Source organism: Hibiscus syriacus, unplaced genomic scaffold (assembly GCF_006381635.1).
Source record: "Hibiscus syriacus cultivar Baekdansim isolate YM2019G1 unplaced genomic scaffold, ASM638163v2 tig00111234_pilon, whole genome shotgun sequence".
Classification (NCBI taxonomy): domain Eukaryota; kingdom Viridiplantae; phylum Streptophyta; class Magnoliopsida; order Malvales; family Malvaceae; genus Hibiscus; species Hibiscus syriacus.
Window position 1 is genome coordinate 1,007,253 of NW_024063028.1, and position 22,475 is coordinate 1,029,727.

Consider the following 22,475-nt stretch of genomic DNA (forward strand, 5'->3'; position numbering starts at 1 on the left):
GAACATGAAGGATAACTATGCATTTGATTATCGATGCATGAATGAAACTGATAACAGACTGTGTGCATCCATGAAGATGCAGCAGATTGTGAATCCCATGTTGATCAGTTTGGTTTTCCAATAGGACAAGAGAATGTTAGTTAATCATCACACGTAAATAAGAAGATGAAGCAGATAAGAACTAAGGCTCAACCTCCATAGAATTCTGAAAATGTCAAAAACTGATTTGATTATCCATGCATGCATGAATGAATGATAACATTCAGTTGAAAACACACTTTTTAATCCATGCATGGATCACTTACCTGTAGGGTTGCTATTGCTATTTGTGATGAAGACGAAGCCAATTAACTGTTGGTATATAGTGGAATGCTATTGCTATAGGAAGCAGTAGTCGCTTTATATACTGATGTTTGCCATGATATAGCAACCTATGTTTCGCACCGACTGCTAGGTTTAACTCCTGCGAGAGCATCTGAATGTAAGAAATCCATGGCATCTCAAACCCCTTATATGTTGAAAGAATATATGGTTATAGATTATCTAATGATTATTCAATCGTACCATGTTGAATCAAGTAAAACAAATAAAATTAGTTGAATTGAGAAATCATGTTTTAATATTTAAATTTTATTTGATTTTTTCAAGTTAAATCCGGCTAGGTTTGTGCAGGCTTGGCTTACGCTATTGCTTTGTTTGCTGTTAATGCTTCATTGTAACTTTATTTGGTTGGCAATATATTGATGACCTAATTAATATATTAATTTGTTAACTGATTTTTCAATTATTTAATTTGTAAAAATTTCACGTTACAAGATAGTATATATTCATGATCTTTGGAGAGAACAACACACCCTTTAATCACGATGAATTCAACTCAATCGTATTTTTAACATAAAACATAAAAGAGGAAGCATGAAAGAAATCCATGGCATTTACAATTTTCAATTTGGATACAAGCATACAGAAACTCCCCTGAGCAGTAATGGCAGGGGATTACAATCTTGGGGGACTAAATCTAATATTTCCCCATTTCCAATCATTCAAAAACCTCACAGGATTACGAAGCTGTATGTAAAGGGTTTCTTCTTTTCATTCAAAAAGAGAGAAAAAGAAATCCTGTATTTGTGTTTCAACACGAATTTTTTGTCTTAAAACAAAGCAAGTACATCTGCTGCTTTAACAATTGAGAGTTTGCCATTTCAATCATCTGATGATGAATGCAAAATGTATATATCAGAACGAAATCAGAGAGAGTAAAATTCGAGCGAATTAAATGGTATTACCTCGAAACCAATCTTTTCGTACAGTTCAATAGCAGGCTCGTTGTCTCTATGAACATGCACGTAAACTGGTTCCACACCTGCAGCCAAATGACCAACTTAGAAAGCGAATTTTTCCTACTGTTTGTTGCATTAGATGAGGTGCATATAAAGGAAAAGTTTGTAATTTTCTACCCTTTAATCTCGCTGATTCGATAACAAAATACAACATATTGCTAGCAATGCTCTGTCGACGGGCTGATTTTGCCACACATAAGTTGGAAACATAAACATATTTATTCAGGTTTGTCCTGCTGATGCCGCAGAACATATGCTTTTCTCGTTCCTGCAAGAGGTTAGATTCACGAGTATCTTAACACATAACCTATTTACCTAGATCAACGAAAGAAGAAAGCAGTTTGAATAAAAAGAATGTGGACGATACCCCGGGAAAAGACTCTCCATGCAACAAATGTCGAAAGCTGAAATCAAGGGTTCCGACCACACTTTTCAGCACTGTGCGCTTGATATTCCTCTCCTCCTTCCTAACCTGATAATTAGAAAGACACGTCATCTAAAGAAAATGACAACATAACACAGGTGCTTTATGTATCCGAGTAACTGGATTGAAATAGAGATCATAATCCTCACCCCGAAAGAGATAACAAACATATAAAAAGCAATAAGAATCTGGGAAAAGATGTCCTGTAAGAACATCATACCGTGACAACACAAGTATATGTCCGCCCATGTTGCCCGCTGTATCGCCTTTTTATGGCATTGAACTCCTACAAGGTAAGGAAACTTTCTAAGCATACATGTGATCAAATTTCAATCAATTAAGTGAAGAAAACTAATCTCTCCTACCTGCTCAGCAAATTGCCTTTTGAAGCTATCGACGTATCTATATAATCAGGAATAGCAAAAATCAGGAGTATCGATGTATGCACATTAGCAAAAGAAGAAAAGTATCTATTCGAGAATGCTGAATTCGTAAGAGTGGGAATTGAATCAAATCCATTGTCAACGTCTTAATAGAATTATATCTTCTCCTAAACCTGATAGACTTTCAGCAGTAAAACTTCGAAACAATTAACTCACACCAAATAAATATTTCCACTGTTTGGTCAAATTTTTGTTTCTTTGCAGAAAAGAGCCACTCCTCTGCATCACTATCTCTATACCATAAATAGCTATCAAATTAGGACTCAATGGTTAATTTCTTAAGATAAGTCCAAAAATGGCAACAACAAAAAAATATTATTCCCATTACTTGAAGAAATTGAATCCTTACCTTTCACCTGGTCGATCCTCCCAGTGAGTTTCTGCTCTCAGCCATGCTGCTGTCTATTACAAAAATCAAAACAAAATTTTCATTAGCATCAAAAGGGACAATTTGATCAAATAAAAAGGAAGTAAAATAATTAAGGTTAAAAAAGGGTATACCCAGAATTCTTCATCAAGAACAGCCTCTCTTGCAACGAATCTTCCGAATTCTAATCTTTGATCTTGATCCAGCTCCTGTTCCGACGGTTGCAGCCGATCAAACCTGAGATTAGAGGGCCTTGGGTTTTCAATTTGAGGAATTGACGACGTATGCAGCTGTATCGAAAGTTCCTCCTTTTTCACCTTTTCGAATGATTTAGAATCCATTTTTCTAATCAATCATACAAAAGAAGTCATTAAATATCTAAAAAGTACGATGCAGAAACATTTATTTTTTTCAAAAGAAACTGAAAATCCAAATATATATATATATATATATATATAACTCACACGGTGGGAGAAAGGGAGAGTCTTTGAAGTTTGTGGCGGGGGTTGGATCCATGAGAAGAGAAAGTAAGGAATTCAGTTCTGTAAACCGAGACGGTTGACATGGCAGAGCTAAAATTTTTTCCGGGAAAATTTAAAATTCTCGGAAAATATATATGGTGTTTTCCTTATTTGAAAATTGGGAAAAATGTGAAAAATATTAGTAAAATGCAAAAGGAGAAGGAAGCGAAGACGGCGACGCGCGTTGGAAGTGGGGGCCATTCAAAGAGTGGATAAGATGAAATTTTGTGAAACAGTAGACGTGGGTGGAGATTTTGACACGTGGATGATCTGTGATGTGGCATTAAGGTCAATTGATTGGGCAGGGAAAAATCTGTAGAATAATACGTTGAAAATTTATTTTTGTTTAGATACTGCAGTTGAAGGATTATTTGTTAATATGGAGTGAATGCTATAATGTTTTATAGGTTATCATGTCTTTTAAACGACCTACGTTAATTTCTCTAAGTAAAAAATATTATCTATATCGGTATTTATGCTTTTAGCCGAGGGCACACTGTGCGACTTATGTAGGTCGTTCGGAGTGCATGAGAACCTATATTAATCGTTCGGAACAACCGGCGACCTCGTGGATCACTGTAACAATCACCTCAAATGAAAATAATAATTAATGGACTGCATTATTCCATGATTTTTTTCCCGATGCATTATTCCACCGATTTTGCCGATTGAGGTATATTATTTATTATTTTTCTTCTTCCCTTTTCAGAAGAGAAGACAAATATAATTAGATACGATCACTTTTAGTTCATCCAAAATTTACTTGAAAGAATGGGATCTCGTGATCACATGTTCTTCCAACGTGATTTGTAATTTAGAAAGCGATATGTGTCAGTGGACTAGAGGTGTTATGAGTTTGAAATCGGAGTAAACTTCGGCTGGCAGATTCAGGGGGGACTCATTATTGTCCCTTGTGCTGAAATGAATTCGTCGTTTCTTTGATTTTGAGAGATTTTTTCAGAATAGAGACTGCTCTGCACTTGATATTGTTGCTCGTCTAAAGGAGCTCATTAGAATTCGTTTCAAGGATAGGGAAGGGCTTGTTAATGAGAGAATTTGTTTGAATTGAGGCCTTTGATGGCTACTTCTTGTTGCTTCCTTTAGGTTCCCCTGCTGTATATAATTCTGTTTGGTTTTTTATTAAGCTGTACATTAATTTTTTCAGCAGCTAAACTAAGAGGTTCTCTACAACAACTCCGATGGCGCCACCACAGCAGTGGCCCCCGGCAAGAAACCAACACGAATACATGTATTCCTATCAGCCCTCAAAATCAGTTTTCACCCCTGGCAATACTTGCTCTTCATCTTCTCATCAAACTCCTTAGCTTTAAACTCGGCAATCCTCGCCGCGTTTGCCATCGATTCCTCTTGCACTCTCTGCAACCTCCTGCTCTGTTTCTTTGCGGTCGACTCTCTCTCGGCTTCTAATCCTTCATATTCCCTCACCCAACAATGATGCACCGCGCAGGACAGCGCCAAGACCAGCAACTGCATCACCAACATCGCCATTAAAACCCCACACTCCACTCTCACCAACGGCTTCGCTTCTTTAACATCCAAAGGGGTTTTCAGCATCGATATGCTCGATTTATCTTGGGTGAACAAAGACAGTATGAGGCAACGGGAAGTGAAATGTGGGTTATGAAGCAGAAGCGTGCTAACTGAGAGTATAAACCTACAAAAGAGGAGAGGAGGGAGATGGAGGAGACCATGAGGAAAGCAAAACCGAGTGAAGTCGGTGGCCATTTAAGGACGATAATGGGAGCAATGGAGGATGCAGAGAGGGTGAAGAGAATGAAGTTTAAGAAGGAAAGGAGGAGATTTGGGAAGGAAAAGGATCTTCTGAGCTTAGAGGAAGTCTATGGAGTCTTGAAGAAAGTGAAGGATTTGAAATGTTATATATAACGAGTGTTGTAGATGGCCGTTGCAGGATTCAAAGGTTAAACGACTACGTGGAGAGGGTCCACACTTTTAACCTCGTTTGATGATGTTTCCCTCTACATGGTTTCAAAACGTTCAAAAAGAAAGATTCTAATACAGTATTTGGCTTTCAAATTTCAAAGTCTATCGACTCATTCGAATATAAAAATGATTGCAGTCCAAGACGTATTATTGAGAGGGACAATCACATATGAAGAAAGAAAGAAAGAAACCCAAACTAATAATGTTGCACCACTAGTTACTAATTGCAAACATTTGAATAATCTCAAACAGTAAAAATAACCTGATTTACCAGTAATTTCACGGGGAGACTCCCCGATAGAAGTAATTAACATATGAATGGAAGTTGGGATAAAGGAAATAAAAGGAGCATAACAGAGCCAACTTCATACATGAACATGCTTGAATTTTGAGGACAATCTTTGAATTTGAAATTCAGGTTTCTTCAAGCACCGGCTACTTAATGCTATATGGAAGAGCCACAACATTCGTATAGTAAGTGTACCTTCATTCAGTTTCAGTTCAAGCTGGCCCTGCTAAGATTTGAAGTTTTTGGAAAGAAAACTGTTATAAAAAAATTATTGTTCATCTGAATCTAAATGCAGGAAAGAAACACGATGAGGGTCTGTTGTGAAATATGACTCGTCATTCTAATGTGAAATGAAGCATGTTAGAGGCAGACAGATAGCATAGGTAAAAATGCAGATGTCAAAAGTCAGTTAAAGTGTGTTAAAAGTCGATCTTAAATGCTCCAAAAAAGGTCGAGATAATCATACCTGATGTGTTGACAACTGATCAAGACGGATCAGACGAATGAGTCACAATGGCCTCAACTCTATCTAATGATGCTTGCAACCGCCCTGAGTTCAAGTTGAACAATGGTTCATCGGTACCAAGAGCTCTGTTAAATTCAAGATACTAATGTTAAGCTACAAATAATCACCACTGGTAAAAGAAGGAATATAATGAATTACTGAATAAAAAAATTCTAGAGAAACAAAATGACACTATTAACAAGAAGAAGAAGCATAACAATAACACATTTCATATATTCCAAGTTGTTTTTAAAGCATATGAGTTATAACATCAATGAACATTCTATCATCAGGAGTCCATAGCTATTGACTTGGGTACAACACCAAGGAAACAACCTGCAAAGTATTCAACAAATTATAGGGGACGATTCGGAAAGCTAACATCAAAGACAAAACTTCTACCATACATGAGCTTAACGCTTCCTCCATTGCCACATAACATTCTTAAATACAACATCCAAAGAACAAAAAGGAACTTACCCTGTAGCTTCCGGTAGAACATAATCCGCCCTCCACCCAAATCGAAAATCCAGTCCAGGAACCAAACCAAGTGTTGTCTTATTCCGAATCCGAGAAACTCCATCTCCACCCAAACAGGTGGTGAGTTTCCATTTCCATCCAGTTGCATTCATCTTGAAATTATGGCCTATCCCAACCTATTTCCAAAATATAGGCAAGTAATGCACAGGGAACAAATAAAGTTACCAACAACATGAATACATTCCATCACTACCAGTAAAGTTCATCTGGTCTGCCAAAGCCAAAAAGATAAAGCACAAAGACCAAACCTGGAGATTAAGAAATTTCGTAACAGGAATCTTTTTCGAAAGAAGTCGAACATCTTGATGTAAAGGCTCATAAGCAAACTTCCACCTCCGTTCAGGGGATAAAGGCTTCAGCACAAGCTTAGTTTGGAAATCATTGATGGGGGCATTGTAGAACTGAATCAAAACTAAGATGTAAACACTCGACAGGTCAAAAACAACAACAATCTCTACAGGATAAGGAGAATTCAATAGCATATTCTATGAAAGGAGCAATCCAAGACTGTAAAAAAAGCAAAGAAAAATAACCTCCAAATTGACACCAACTCGCAACCCCTGAATTTCTTTTCTGAATTTGAGGAACAGTTCAGATGGAATCAAATTTATGTTATATAATTCATCCCAGGAAGTGGGTTCTTCACCATTAGGCGCCGGATCCATTTCCGACCCACCAAAACTGAAAAATCAGTTCCCAAGGGAACCCAGACGATGAAAGACAAATTTAACTCACAGTGGGACTTTCAGTACATAAAAGTTCTGAGTTGAAAGTATACTTACCTATAAGATAAGGTAGGATTATACTATAAAAAGTGAATACATAAGATTTTGGGATGAAGGGGATATTTTGTCAAATGTTTTCGGGTCCGCTTTCTGCAATACTTCGGCAATTTTAATGAAGGAGATTTTGAGGTCGTCTTCTTATGAATTTCTTATGATTTGGCCTTATCTGTCTGTGAATACTTGTTCTTTTATTCCTCCTCTGGTTTGAGCTTGGGCCAAGATCCACCGTATTCGATTTCAGTTCATCAGGGACCACCAGGATTCATAGATGCATAAGGCCCTGATCCAGTGCTATTGATTCGTAGCACTATTTCCGGTGAAAGTACTTTACAGGTCCTCAATTGTAGATATCGGTTCGAATTAGTCTCATTTTAGAGATTTTATCCTTAATTTTTAAAAATTGTAATACAAGTATTTAGTCATTAAATTTTTAACAATATGATAATGTAACCGTTTTTTCTTTTTCGTAAATTCTATTTTGTATATCAATTTTATCATTAAACTTTGAAATATTTCATTTAACGAAACATGATTTTAATTTGTATATCCTTTCAATTCATGCAGACAATTATCAACTCTTTTTGTCATCGTTATCGATTAATTGACATTCATCACAGGTTATCATTTGTGAATAACTGATATCAAAACATTCATATTTTATTCATATTTCTTCTCTTTAAATTGATTTTTCAGAAAATTCATTCAAAATCGACAAAAATCATCTAAAAATTCAACATCATCTTATTTAGGGTGGCAAAACAAAAAAAACAAAAAGTGACGATTTTCGACGATATTTAAAATGAGTGAAATGGGTGACTTTTTTTATAAGTATCAAACTATCATACCTTCAATTTAACTAAAATTAATGCATTTTAAAATTTAATAATATTGCCGATTAAAATACTAAAGTTTAGTTTACCCATTAATATAATATATTCATAATTTAGAACTACAAATAAGAAAAAATAACTTTAACCTCACAAATGACAAAGATCAAGAACCATAAGGATGACCTTAACTAAGAATCCCAGGAAATCAATCACCAAGATTCAAGCCACTCTAAAGCACTGATCATTGTACTATAACCATCACTGAACTAACACAGTAACATAGTGACCCCGGTCCGGTAGCCAGCATAGATATCACTGAGAAATAAGAAGGTGGTCAACGTTTGCTGCTTAGGAAGAGAATGTATTTTAGTTCTTGTACTATACAACAAAGCAGTCTCATTATTATCTCAAAGCAAACAAGAGAATTGGAGAAATACAATACAGCTGCAGGGATTACTTCTCAAAATGCATGGCCATGGTACACCTACAAATTCAAGTTAAACCATTTGATCAAAGTAGGAAACAGGGAGGTGACGGTTTCCATTCTCAAAGATCAATGCCATTAGGGTATTTCCAGTTTCATAATTTCGAATGCGGAGCTTTGGTTGAGTTCAACACGGTTTGTTGTCATTGTTGCCACTATGAACAGCCAAACCAGCTATGTTAGGAGTTGAAGCATCAGCATACTGTAGATCAGATAACGAGAAAGACCGACAAGGAGGGTTCGGTCGAGAAGTCGGCGATGATGATCTGATGGCAGTTGATTTTTTATACTGTGGATGCAGAGGTGGAAGGCAGCTGGACGGTGATGATGAAATCGAGTTGAAGTCGGAGGTGCTCGCAATAGCTCGAAGAGCCATTGAACTTCGGTTGCGATTTTCCCCCAGAAAATAACCATGAGCTAATAAGTTCTTGCGTTTCCTGTTATAAGGATCCTCCGGCTTGGCGAAATCTTTAACGGATGGAGCAGCAGCTGCATCGGCTAGACTTGTGAAGGACTTTGATCTGCCAGTATAAAAGTTGGATATGCCTCTTCTGAAATAAGGAAAACTACAACAGTAAGAAATTGAAGCACTAAACTGATGAAGCATACAAAATCACAGAAATCCTTCTCAGAAAACATTTTCCCGAGATACAAGCAATGCTTGCTAGGAAAAATAGGAGCTCCTAATCTTCAAAGATGAATTTACATTATCCCGGGATGCTTTAACAGCATTAGATTAACAAAGCATGCAATTTCAAGCAGTGATTTGTGGTCAGATAGTTTAATTTACAAGTGCATCAGCAGATTATCGCTAAGTTGAATCAATCTCACAATAAACCCTAACCATTCCCCTAAACTTTCTTACATAATTTTAATAAAATCCATCAACATAGAATCATTACTAGATCAAAACCCAGAAAGTATAAGTCCACAAAATTTGTGGGCTTGGTTTCTTTCTTAAAAAAAATACCTCATAGGCAAAGCATCCACTAGAGCATCCATGGAATCCAAGGGTTCTTTAAGCTGGCTTTCCACTTCAGCCTCCGCTGAATCTTCACCGTCCGATGATGATTCACCGGAAACATCACTGTTCCTTCCGATCGACGACGAACTACAAGACCCCAAATCATCATCTTCTCTATCCACTTCCGACGAAAACCTCCCCGGATCCTCCGGCGAATCGTGAACCGAGATACGCTGCATCCCGTGGATAAACCCAGAGGATCCCACTGAACTAGAATCATCATTCATTTCGAAAACAAACGACACCGTCTGAGAAAACGAAAGTAGCAGATGAAGTAAAGGGAGTTAGTAAAAGCAGTGGATACATCAATTATCTGGTGAAGTGCACATGGGGAGGCGATATTTCCTACATTGTTGATAAAATGTAGAGATAAAAAAAAAAAAAAGAGGGTTACTTTGAATTTCTTATGTATTATATTACTAGACTCTGAAATGGTTGAATACTGAATCGAATAAACGAAGATGGGGAAGCCTTATCCTGATGGGAAATTCCTTTCTTTTTTTGTTGTTGAAAATTGTAAGATAGAAGAAAGAAGAAAACAGATGAGCAAATAAGATTGGATAGAGATATTTTGGTTTGTGTAGGAATCAAGAAATAAAGGGAGCGGCGTAGGAGTCTAGGGATGGGCATGGATTGGCTTTCAGCCTATCCGACAAAAAAAAATATATTCTTCATTCGATCCGATTTAAAAAATATATATTTTTCATTCAATTCGAATTCGATTTATTTTTTAAAATAAAATTTAAATTCGATCTAATCTGACCTGAAATAATAAAAAATTATTATTTTTGTTCAATAAAAATAATAATTTAATTAAAAATATAATATATAGATGAGTATTATTATATTATTCTTAAATATATATAGTAAAGAAATGACCATCCAGCTCAGTTGGTAGAACACAAGGCTTTTATCCTTGGGGTCGTGGGATTGAGTCCAATGGAAGGCATTTCATAATTCGGAGATATCCTACGGAAACTGCTCTTAACCTAACGTTGTGGGCAGTTTACTATCCTACCTCTCCTTACCACATTACATATGGCAATAAGGGTCAGCTAAATTAAATATATATGGTAAAATTATATTTTTTTGGACCAAATCGGGTCAAATATTTTTCATCCAAAACTCAAATCTGACCCAACCTAAATATCACTTTTAACAAAATCCAATCCGACCCAATTCAAACTAATTTTAAAAAAAAATAAAACTCGATCGAGTCGAATCAAAATTCATTGAATTCAAGTTCAATGTACATCCCTAGGTAGGACTTTCTTGTAGACAACGTTGTCCTTGGTTTTGGTTGACTGCTTCCTGCGATGCCCATCGTCACGTTTAATCAATTGCTTCTTTTTTTTTTTTTAAAAAAAAAACAACATAAACTTTCATTATTGGAAGAGAATATGGTACAGAAAGGACGGGGAAAGGCCCGGAAACACCTGGGCCAACCCCACTCAAACGACTGAGGCCCAAAATCAAAATGGGCAGATTTTTTTATTAAAATAATCCAATAAAGTAGTATTTGTTTACCCAAGATATAATTGATCGAACTTTAATTCTTTAAGAATAAAAACATTTTCTCGTATCACTAAAATTACTCTATGAGTTCGATCAGTATAAATCTTAAATAACGAAAAAATAAAAGTACGTAAAACAATAGCAAAAAATAATTTTGAGGGAGTTTCATATAACGACAAGAAAAACATCTGTTAAACAACAATTTTTTTAATTGATTTATTGAATTTATGTAAATAACAAAGATGAATTATGTAATTACATTACTTTTTAAATATTATATTATTTTTCATTAAATATTAACAATAAGTGAATTAATTAACATCATTAATACTTGATTGAAAAAAATTAATAAGCCAATGATTACATGAATTTGTAACCTCGGTGGTAAATAGATTGTTGTTATTTCTTGAAATCTCATATTCGAACATCAAGAATATTAGGAGTACGAGCTTTCAATGTCAATTGATTGAGAGTTATCGTTGAACAGATACTATTTTGTACTTACTTTATATTATTATTTTGATAATAATAATAATAAGTCAATGGTCAAATTGAAATCTTTCAACAGTTTGAGTGATACCCTAAGATAAATTAGCTCGGTCCAATGGAGATTTTTGTTGGGCTTCATACGGAAACAATACCGTAGCATTATTTTGGTCTGTCATCAACCTTAAAACCCTCGAACAACCGAATCCAACTGCAAAAACCCTTCATCCTAAAATCCTAAATCCTCGTTCTGCATCATTTTTGTTGCCATCTTTCACTAATGTCGGTCGCAACTGCAAGTAATGGCAGCAGAATCGCGACTTACGAGGACTTCGTGAAAGTCCACGGTCTGCTCCTAGCAGCATCGGGGCTGCCCCGATCACTCCATTTCAAACTGTTCCAGAAGCTAACATCTGAAACGTTTGACGGTGGAGCTCACTTCGAGATCGAACCTTGCGAGGATGGTCGTCAGAGACGGTTATTATTAACTTCCGAAACCATGGCGAAAGACTCCAATGTTTTCCTCATCGACCACGCCTGGACATTTCGAGCCTCAGACGCCTATAAACAGGTTCAGTTTCTTTTTGCTTTAAAAAAAACACAAACCCAGAATTCCAGTAAAGTTCTTTTATGTGATACGTGGTGTTTTGTTATTGGTTTACAGTTGCAGGAGGTCCCGGGGCTTGCGCAGAGGATGGCTGCTCTAATGTGCGTGGAAGGCGATGACGATGACGGCGGTTTAGAACAAGCGGTTGAATGTGGCGGGAAAATGACGGTGGAGGAAGCTTTGGAGAGCGAAATTCGAAATGCGAAAGAGAGTGGAGATGGATTTGTGAGATGGTTGGAGCTAGAGGAGCTTGGACTTGACGACACCACCCTCCTTTCTCTCGATTTATCCACTAAATTTCCGGTTTTTAAACCACCGTTTTATCTTACTTTACATATTCTCTCGTTTCTGTCTGAAATCTTTTTTGGCTTATGTATTTGTTCTGTTTTGATTGCAGGATTTGTTGGCTCTCAGCTTGTGCGGGAACAAGCTCGATAACCGGGAGAAAATTGTCGAGGAAGTCACTAAGTTTAAGAATTTAAAGGGTCTTTGGCTGAACAATAACCCAGTTATTGCAAAAAGGTTTTTTTCTTGTTCTCACTTGAAGATTAAACTGTTTAAGTTACTGTTAATTGGGGTTGTATTGAGTATCTGTTCCTGTTTATAGTGATTGTGGTATGGAAGATGCAATTCTTCGAGGATGTCTGAAACTTGAAATCTATAACTCTCGTTTTACCCGCAATTTTGGAGTGTGGGCATTGGGGTTTTGTGCTGATGTTTATGGGAAGGATAATCCTGGAAGTGGTCATCTGGGAGACCTTCCTTTGCAAAGTGTGACCTCACTTGATCTTTCGAATAGAGGCATCCATAGTCTGATCAATAAGGTGTAATATACATAGTGTTTTCCCTTTCGTTTCCGAATTTAATCATAATGTGGAAATAAGATGTGATACGGTTCTGCTTTTCTGTTTTCAGGCTTTTTCTCCTTTTGAGATGCCAAATCTTTCGTATTTGAACATTCGTGGCAATCCGATTGAAGAAAATTCAGTCAGTGATTTGTTTGGACTCTTGAAGGCCTTTTATTGCCTACAATCTTTAGAGGTATGTTTGTTGGGAAACGTCGCTTTGATGCTACAAAGGTGTGAGGCAGTTGGAACGTTTTATTTCCTCTTATATCAATTGTTCTTACAGGTGGATATACCTGGCCCACTTGGAGATAGTGCTGTGGAAATCCTTGAATCTCTTCCCACTCTTTCCTTGCTGAACGGTGTTGATGATCCAAAATCTTAGAAGCTGAAAAGCATGTTGTTGATTCAATGCTTCAGCCTCGTCTGCCTGAATGGACTGCCGGAGAACCTCTTGTTGATCGTGTTCTTAATGCAATGTGGTTATATTTAATGACTTATAGACTTGCAGATGAGGAAAAGCTCGATGAAACTCCTGTGTGGTATGTACTTTTACATTGATATTTTTACTTGCTTCTGTACCTCCGACAATTTTTTTTATCATTTATTGAATTCTTGGAAGCTATCATCAGTATTTAGTCTAGGCTTAAACATTAAAAGCCGCAAGCATCTGCTTGCAATCATCATTTCTAAGATGTTTGTGAATTCATTATATTCAATTATCATGAAAATATTTAAGTTCTAAGTTCTTTCACAGGTATGTTATGGATGAACTCGGTTCAGCTTTGCGGCATAGTGATGAACCAAATTTCAGAGTGGCTCCCTTTCTCTTCATGCCAGAGGGGAACCTGGCATCAGCAGTGAGGTACTTTGTACTGTGTTCAGTAGTTTTTTAGTTATATATTGTGTATAAAATTTACACTCGGAGGTGCTTGCCTCCACATGTTCATTCATCCGTGCTATCCGTTCTTGTAGTGTAACTTTTCTACTCTTTCAATTGAGATCCATTCATGCAGAGTCATGACACATGTTAACTTCCTCTCTCAGTTTCTCAATATTATGGCCATTCCAGAATGTTAAGAAAGGTGATGAGTGCACTCGTGATTATCTCTTTGGTATTGGTGAGGACAAGCAGCGTTCTGCCAGACTCACAGCTTGGTTTCACACGCCTCAGCTTTATTTTATCCAGGTATTTTATTCTGTTGATTGAATTACCTCTGTTTCCATTTAAACTGTGGTCCGCCGCTCTGCTTCTTGGATTCTTAGTAATTCACATCACTTTATGCAGGAATATGAGAAGCATTTCAATAACTTGCAATCAAAAAGTTTACCTTCTCTACCAGTAAATTCTTCTGCCCCTAGTGTTGTGCGTCGCATTGATGGGAGTGCATTACGTGTTTACACCGACATACCGCAGGTTGAAGAATTTTTGACACGGCCAGAATTTGTCATCAGTATGTGCTATTTTCCTTGCAGGGCAAAGTTTTTTCATTTTGCATTCGACCCTTTTTTTCCCTCTGAAACATTAGTATCCGATGAGAATTATTTAAAGCAATTTAGACATTTTATTTATTAAAAGGGAAGTAAATGTCAATTCTTATGCGGCATATCTGAAATCTGTTGCACATTGAATATACCGGAGTTTGTATTTGTTGGATTCAGTACTCTTTCTTATCTGGGATTTTTTATTCTTGTTAATGCTAGCAGCAAATGAGCCAAAGGATGCAGATATTATATGGACAAGTATGCAGATAGATGAAGAGATGAAAAAGGCTGTGGGAATAACAGACCAACAATACGTAAATCAATTTCCTTTTGAGGCTTGTGTCGTGATGAAACATCATTTGGCAGATACTATACAAAAGGTTGAGATTGCCAACTTATTTTACATATTAATGGTTGCAGCTAGACCCTGTTTTCAAGAATCAAAATTTTTCTTTTACTTATCACGATACTAAACTGCTGGCTTGTTTTTTCAATGACAATCATATTTCTTCCGATCGTTTTAAAACTTGATATGAAGATAACCTCTTCTTTCCTTGCAATAGGCGCAGGGATCTCCCGGATGGATGCAACCTACTTATAATCTTGAAACACATCTATCTCAACTCATTGGTGATTATTTCTGCGCGAGAGAGATGGGCGCAACAATCTATGGATCTTAAAACCTTGGAACATGGCACGAACAATTGATACAACTGTAACTGATAATTTATCTGCTATTATTCGTCTCATGGAAACTGGTCCGAAAATATGCCAAAAGTACATTGAGCATCCTGCTCTGTTTCTAGGAAAAAAGTTTGATCTACGTTATATCGTACTCGTTCGCAGTATAAACCCTTTGGAGATCTTCCTTTCAGATATCTTCTGGGTAATGCACATTCTGTTGTCTAACTGAGATGCCATAAATATAATGAGTTTCCTTTAGAGGTCTTTTCTTGTTTAAATATTTTCTGCTATTAAAATACCTTATTTAGATTTCCTGTTAATTTCAGGTCCGACTGGCAAACAACCTGTATACCCTTGAGAAGCATAGTCTTTTCGAGTACGAGACACACTTCACTGTTATGGTATGTGGAGGCAGTTTCTTTTGACATCTTGAATAGAGTACATATATTTTATGCTTTCCCATTAAATTAATGCAGTTCTTGTGGAGTTTAACGTAACCTTCATATTTTTACATCTAGTAATTTAATTATTCTACGACTTTCAGAACTATGGTCGGAGGTTGAATCACATGAACACACCAGAATTTGTTATGGAGTTTGAGAAGGAGCATCGAGGTATATGTGCTTGCTGAATTTGTGCTCCCCCCCCCCCCATATTGGCTTTCCCTTGAACAAAATGAATGTACACAGTTTGGAAGCAACCTAGAGTCGTTTCTTTATTGATGGTTTACGTGTTTGTTACAGTTAAATGGCTCGACATCCACCAGAGAGTAAAAAGCATGATCAGATCCGTCTTCGAGTCAGCAGCATCAGTACATCCAGAGATGCATGATCCGAAGTCTAGGGCCATGTATGGTGTGGATGTAATGCTTGATGCCTCTTTCCAACCTAAGTTATTGGAGGTTTGTTATTGAAAATTACATCCATCCATTCTATGTTCTGTTTCATGACTGAATAAGGCATAAATTGCTTTTATTGATTACTGGTGATCTTCTCACCCGATGATTGTAATCCTCTTTTCCCAACCGGATATGCCAATTTTTATGCAGGTTACGTACTGTCCCGACTGTGGGAGAGCATGCAAGTACGACACCGAAGCGATAATCGGAGGGGGTGAAACAGTTCGAGGTCGTGACTTCTTCAATCTTGTGTTTGGTTGTCTCTTCTTGAATGAAACTGTTCATGTAAGCCAATTGTAATTTGACTATATTGAAACGGGGTGAACCGATTCGAAGTCAGGACGGCTTCTTTGATTTTGAGTTTGTGGTCTCTTTCTAAACGAAACTATTTATTTCTGATGTGTGCAACAAATATTGCATCTTACATATCTTTAAACCTTGCACATGAACCCACGGTTTCAACTATACCATACCATGATTCGATGGCTAGGGAATGATCCGATCGAAGGTGGTTCGTCGATCGGATTATGCAACAATAGGGTATAATGCAGAATTTGCCACAACAGATGTCCGAAATTGCAAATTAAATATAGTTAAACTTGGTGTTTATTTTTCAATTGAAGTCTGATGGAATAGATTGAAACTAATATACAAGATACGTTTCAAATGTAACTTTGATTTTTCACGTCTTAGATATAGCGACTGAATTTGACGTCCCCCCCCCCCCCACACATGGGGTTGATATTGAATTAGACATTTATGAGGTATCAAGATGTGTTTGTATTATTATATTAGTAATTTATAAGAGATTAAATCATAAAATCGATATTTTGAGGAGGTTAAGACGCAAATTTATCAATATATTAATTTAAATTTGATAAAACTTGAAAGGGCTAAAACTTAAATTTAGCATTTAATAGGGGAGTCAAAACCTAAAGTGGGGCCCTTATCGTAATCTTCTCTTTGGTAGCTTAAAAAGCAAAGTTAATATGCCTACTGAATACTAACTCAATGTCTTTGGTAGTTCACCTGAAAAATAATTTTTTTTATATAATAATAACCTTGATTTGAATTTTGAAGATCGAATATTGTACACTTCTTCCCAATTTTGGTATTTCACTATAAAAAATCGATTAATTGAATATTAGTTTGAATCGTAATCTATCATTTTAAAATAAAATGCATATATTTTCTTTTTAATTGGGGTTAACGATATCATTCATCACTAAACTTTATTTTCTCTCCTATTTTGCTCAACGTACTTTTGGTTTTTTCAACTTAATCACTAAACTTTATACATTAAATTTTTTTAATCACTCAATCGTTTTCTTACTCTAATATTATAACCTGTCATGACATGACGTTTTATATGAGTTTTTAAATTGTTGACCGGTTCTTTTATTTCTTCCAACGCCATGGAAGTAGATAAATTCATACTCCTCTTTTTAGTCATTTTCAGAAGAAATAATAGTAAAAACCCTAACCTCCAATCCAAACTAAACGCCACTGATCCATTGTCAGCTTCCACTCCTTCTAATCCTACTTCATCCTCAACTCCAGTGACAGCTTCTCCATCCCGGTTTTCAACTCCACTTGAAGAAGTGGTGGAAGTTTATTCTTATGTAAAGCACGTAGATAGGGATGAGATAACAACTTCCTCTGCAAAACACCACTACATGATTTTAAATGTAGTGGAAGAACATAGCAATGAAGGGTTTAGGATCTGCAATAAAGAATCTGCAACAAACAATGTGTTTGAATATCCATTAAACCATTGTCGTTTTCTTCTTATATTACTTTTACCCTTGAATGTAAAACATTTGATGTTAAGTTGCAGGAAGCAAGTGAGCCAAACACGGAAAACGAGGATGATGTCGAATACGACATGGTGTTCCCGATTTGGGATTGGTACCAAGGAAGATATTTGTTTCCCGAGCCTGAATGTGGCGTTGGCAAGTGACCACTTGTAGCTTCCGAGGATCGATCCAAAAACTTTGATACTGATAGACGTGATTAACCCAACCTTTCTCGACTGAAAGTGAAGAGAGATAAGGTCCTTGAATGGAGGATCAATTTTGATGTGGTTGCTTGTTGTTGTTGCTCTCATCGGGGAGTTGACCAGATCTAACGGAGGACATGGTTATTGGTTAATTATTAAGTTTCGTTTTTGCTTAAATAGTTGTTAATAATGATTTTATGTGTGGCTTTAACAGCGGAGTGGCATTTATGTCCTAATGCATCCACAGGGACATCACGGCAACACCCTCTCAAGTAGGTAGCAATGGGAGTGGAAAGCCAGTACACTGCAACTCTAAGAGCTCATGCCAGGGGAGGAGCTTAGTGAGGGCAGAAAGGGGCTCCGACCCATGCTAAAATTTATATATTCGATATAATTTTAGTCTAATAGTATTTTAATTCATGTAAAAATAAATATTTAAATTAAAAAATATAAGAATTTATTAAATATTTAATCAAGTAAGGACCGAACTAAAGAAGGATAACTCCGTGTTTTCAAAAAATTTGGTCTAATAACAATTTATGTCACTGTAAGTTTAAATATGAGACAAATTAGGTGTTATCTTGTGAATTTTGATTTTTTTTATATAAATATTGGGTGAATACAAGGTAATATCTGTACAAATACTCTCAACTATTTGACAATGAACGCTCATACCCCTACATGTGCAGTGTTTAAACTTGAGACTTCAAGAATAACAACAATCCCTTGATCACTAAAATCGCTTGATTCTTGCTGAATTTTGAGTTTAAATACCTAATAAGTTTTTATATTTTTCTTAAATAGTCCAATATATGGATGGGGCCCCTGTCAATATTTAGTTCTGGCTCTGTCCCTGGTTTGTGCGTTGTCTTTGTACCTTGCATACAACTTTGCTCGTGTAAATATTGTGCACCATTGTTCGTTCATAATTAAATCGTTAAAATGACGACGGTGACTGGCAATGGTTATAATGGCGATCGACGTGGTGATTGGGGTCTGGGTCTGTTCGGATTGAAGACTGAAAATGGAGAGAAATAGAAGGAGGAAGAAGAAGAAGAAGAAAGGAGGAACAAGGAGAAAATGAAGAAAAGAAAAGAAATATATTTTTTTTTACTGAAAATAAGTCGTTTTAGTCTAAATTTGATTTTTTTCGATACCTAAAATTACGTCGTTTTGGTACAAGTTGTCATGTCGTAACACCGTTAAATATTTAAGGGCGGAGTGATAAAAAATCTAATGTATAGAATTCAATGATTAAATTAAAAAAAATTAAAAGTACAGTGAGTGAAATAGAAGATAGTAAAGTTCAGTGATAAATGGTGTAATTTACCCTTTTAATTAAGCTATTCGACTTTACATAATTTATTTATTGTACAACAAATTCCGTGCTTTATTTCCCCACAAATCCCTCTTTAAAATGCCAACAACACTCTTGTTTTTACGTGCAAAATCATCGGTAAAGCAGTGTCTTTTGTTTTGATTTTGGGAAGAATCCTGGGGATGAAGATTCAGCAAAAAGCAATAAAATCATGCAAATCGTCACAAATAACAACTTTATTTTTTTTTATTCAAACTTAGTGGCAAAATATCCATTAAAATATCTAATCCAAATATTTATTTGTGAGTGATCCTTTTAAATATCAAAAGTATTGAATTCATTTAAAGATTTTTAATGATAAAAAAATATTATTCTATTAGAGATCCCGAGTTTAGACAGCTGTATTTGCAGGATATATATGCATTGTTAATGATTAAGAAAAATTTTAAACAAATATTATCGTATAATTACCCTAAACTACTCAAAAAAATCAAATGTGTTCATAATTAATCTGATAATCAATTTAAATTAAATTAAATAATATATAAATTTATTATCAACACCAACTCATTTATGTTAGATGAGAACAAGATATTTTTCATCATGTTCATGTCAGCCATCTTTGATTAAATCTTCTAGAAGAAATGTATGACTTGTTGCAAGTGTGCCAACCTCTTCGTTTACAAAGTCCAAAACTAACCCAGAATTTCCGAGTTGATTAACTAAACTAAGAAAAAGGAAAAGAAAAGGAATTAAAATTGAAATGCTTGTCTGACGGAAGATTTTCTTGTGTAGCAGATGGTATATGGTGTCCTCTTTCTGCAGGATTAATACCTAACCCGCACCTTTGAAATCATACACCAAGCAATTTTCGAGTGTGCTTTCATACGGTACATTCCAAATGCAAACCAAGTTCTAATTTTCATGGAAAAAGAAGGAAGGAAGTCGAAGGGGGCAGCCGCGTCATTTTGTACTGAACCTGCTTCTGTGGACTTATCGTCTCCATTAATCAAATCAAAACGATATATATGTATGCACTAATGTCAAACTGTTGTATATATATGGAAAATCTAAATATTTCCATATTATGAAAGAAAGTTGGTGATTCGAGATTGAATATCTTCTTCTTTCACCAACCACAGACAATCCTTATAGTTCCGGGATTTATATACGTCGATAGTACAAACCAAATTTGGAAAACTTAATTTGCAGATTCTGGAAAAAAATATGACAGTGATGAAGATTACTTTAAGATCCATCATCCCGAGCTGTTCAAAGGGTGTTGTGAAACCAGAGAGTAAACCTAAGAAGAAAGTTTCAAAGCAAAGTTCATTCACGAGGTTCGCAATGTTAGACTTAAGTTATCCAAGCTCGATGTGGTCGGAAGATTTATCGACCTCACTCGCCGGTTCGAATCTTCATGTATTTACGCTCGGGGAGCTGAAGGTGATAACACAGAGCTTTTCGTCGGCTAATTTTCTGGGTGAAGGTGGGTTTGGACCGGTCCATAAAGGTTTCATTGATGACAAGCTCAGGCCTGGGTTGAAAGCTCAGCCTGTTGCTGTTAAAAACCTTGATTTAGAAGGTCCGCAAGGACATAGAGAGTGGCTGGTGAGTATGTATTCTGCTTAACGTTAATTATTACTATTTTCCTCTCTTAAAATTTTATAAGTTCTTACTTGATTTAAAAATTTTTGTCTACGACCGACTATTTTGATTGTTAATAAATGTTTGTTTCTGAACAGACTGAAGTGATCTTTCTCGCACAGTTGAGGCACCCGCATCTTGTGAAGCTGATCGGATATTGTTGCGAAGAAGAAAATAGGCTGCTGGTGTATGAATATATGCCTAGAGGCAGCTTGGCAAATCAGCTTTTTAGAAGTATGTTCTTTCTCTCTGTAATCCTAAACCCGAAACCCGAAATTGAGTGTCGGAGCCGAAACTAATGTCAATCATCCTTGGTGCAGGGTATTCGGTTTCTCTTCCATGGGCGACGAGGATGAAAATTGCTCTCGGAGCTGCCAAGGGTCTTGCCTATCTCCATGAAGCAGAAAAACCAGTCATTTACCGAGATTTCAAGGCATCAAATATCTTGTTAGACTCTGTAAGTGTAGATTTCTTCAAGTTCTTGCTCAGGTAACATGGATCTTTCTAGTTTATTGATGTCATGTTCGAATCAGGATTACAATGCCAAACTTTCGGATTTCGGCCTGGCAAAAGATGGTCCGAAGGGGATGACACGCATGTCTCCACTAGGGTCATGGGGACAGAAGGCTATGCTGCTCCTGAATACATCATGACCGGTCACTTGACAGCGATGAGCGATGTGTATAGCTTCGGAGTGGTACTTTTAGAGCTTTTAACCGGTAGGAGATCTTTAGACAAGAACCGTAGTCCAAGACAACAGAACTTGGTAGAGTGGGCAAGGCCGGTGTTGAATGATCATCGGAAACTTGGTCGGATAATGGATCCTAGACTCGAAGGGCAATACTCAGAAATGGGGGCACGAAAGGCAGCTGCATTGGCTTATCGATGTCTCAGCCAACGTCCGAAGCAGAGACCAAAAATGTGTGATGTGGTCCAGACATTGGAGCTACTTCAGGACTATGAAGATATCCCCATTGGTACCTTTGTTTACACGATTCCAACTGAAAGTGGTCCACCGAAGGAGGACAAGGACACCAAGGAAAGTGAATCCAAAAAGGAGTTGAAGAAAGATGATGGAAATCATCAAAGAAGCCACAAACTCCGTCATGGACATAGGCATCGAAACAGGTCGCCGAGGATGTCTCCGATTCACTCGAAAAATGACTCCGTTAAAAACGGGTCGAATTCTCCCATGCATCACGAGTCAAGGGGAGCATAGAGTATAGATTAGCAAAGCTATGAAACAACATGTAAATAGGATCAATTATACAGATTGCCTTGGATATTGCTTATTGTGAAGAATGTTAAAAGAGTGCAAGTTTTTCTTGAGAGCAAAGACTTGCATTACTTACATTGATTCATTCAAATACAAGAATTTTGTCTTTTGTTTATCGTTGAATGGCTCATCACCAACTATTTTGAATAAAAAAAATTCAAGATTATCAAAACAAAGCACGAAAACAAGTAATAAAGAGAT

General features: G+C 36.5%; 5 protein-coding genes and 1 pseudogene across 6 annotated transcripts; 2 read left to right on the plus strand and 4 right to left on the minus strand.

Annotated features, from left to right (window-relative positions):
* Nucleotides 1-1,089: 1,089 nt before the first annotated feature.
* On the minus strand, nt 1,090-3,181 carry LOC120156616. The gene is made up of 9 exons (XM_039167917.1): nt 3,039-3,181; nt 2,709-2,919; nt 2,557-2,609; nt 2,130-2,166; nt 1,985-2,050; nt 1,708-1,812; nt 1,458-1,608; nt 1,287-1,363; nt 1,090-1,210 (listed from the first exon to the last, which is right to left on the minus strand). Exons 1-9 carry the CDS (start codon nt 3,137-3,139, stop codon nt 1,133-1,135), a joined length of 879 nt encoding a protein of 292 aa, XP_039023848.1. The 5' UTR covers nt 3,140-3,181; the 3' UTR covers nt 1,090-1,132.
* A 1,172-nt stretch (nt 3,182-4,353) lies between these two features.
* LOC120156599 lies at nt 4,354-7,717 on the minus strand. Its single transcript, XM_039167897.1, has 2 exons — nt 7,705-7,717; nt 4,354-5,090 (listed from the first exon to the last, which is right to left on the minus strand). The coding sequence occupies exon 2, from the start codon at nt 4,839-4,841 to the stop codon at nt 4,374-4,376; it is 468 nt and encodes a 155-aa protein (XP_039023828.1). The 5' UTR covers nt 4,842-5,090; nt 7,705-7,717; the 3' UTR covers nt 4,354-4,373.
* On the minus strand, nt 5,335-7,326 carry LOC120156598. Of its 2 annotated transcripts, none has more exons than XM_039167896.1 (6): nt 7,174-7,326; nt 6,925-7,072; nt 6,640-6,792; nt 6,332-6,507; nt 5,813-5,937; nt 5,335-5,572 (listed from the first exon to the last, which is right to left on the minus strand). In XM_039167896.1, exons 2-5 carry the CDS (start codon nt 7,054-7,056, stop codon nt 5,832-5,834), a joined length of 567 nt encoding a protein of 188 aa, XP_039023827.1. In that variant the 5' UTR covers nt 7,057-7,072; nt 7,174-7,326; the 3' UTR covers nt 5,335-5,572; nt 5,813-5,831. The 2 variants fall into 2 exon arrangements, with proteins under 2 accessions (XP_039023827.1, XP_039023826.1); XM_039167895.1 differs by having other exon boundaries at nt 5,339-5,569.
* A 782-nt stretch (nt 7,718-8,499) lies between the features above and the next one.
* Nucleotides 8,500-10,064, minus strand: LOC120156596. Its single transcript, XM_039167894.1, has 2 exons — nt 9,461-10,064; nt 8,500-9,041 (listed from the first exon to the last, which is right to left on the minus strand). Exons 1-2 carry the CDS (start codon nt 9,739-9,741, stop codon nt 8,618-8,620), a joined length of 705 nt encoding a protein of 234 aa, XP_039023825.1. The 5' UTR covers nt 9,742-10,064; the 3' UTR covers nt 8,500-8,617.
* Nucleotides 10,065-11,695: 1,631 nt separating this feature from the next.
* LOC120156595 (tubulin--tyrosine ligase-like protein 12) lies at nt 11,696-16,429 on the plus strand. The gene is given in 17 exon segments (XM_039167893.1): nt 11,696-12,086; nt 12,180-12,425; nt 12,520-12,644; nt 12,730-12,946; nt 13,038-13,163; nt 13,254-13,335; nt 13,338-13,509; nt 13,725-13,832; nt 14,015-14,156; nt 14,256-14,421; nt 14,675-14,832; nt 15,016-15,088; nt 15,091-15,338; nt 15,463-15,537; nt 15,681-15,750; nt 15,880-16,037; nt 16,185-16,429. Coding segments are annotated over 17 exon segments (2,607 nt in total). The 5' UTR covers nt 11,696-11,795; the 3' UTR covers nt 16,335-16,429.
* A 4,068-nt stretch (nt 16,430-20,497) lies between these two features.
* LOC120156632 lies at nt 20,498-22,386 on the plus strand (annotated as a pseudogene).
* The last annotated feature ends 89 nt before the right edge of the window (nt 22,387-22,475 follow it).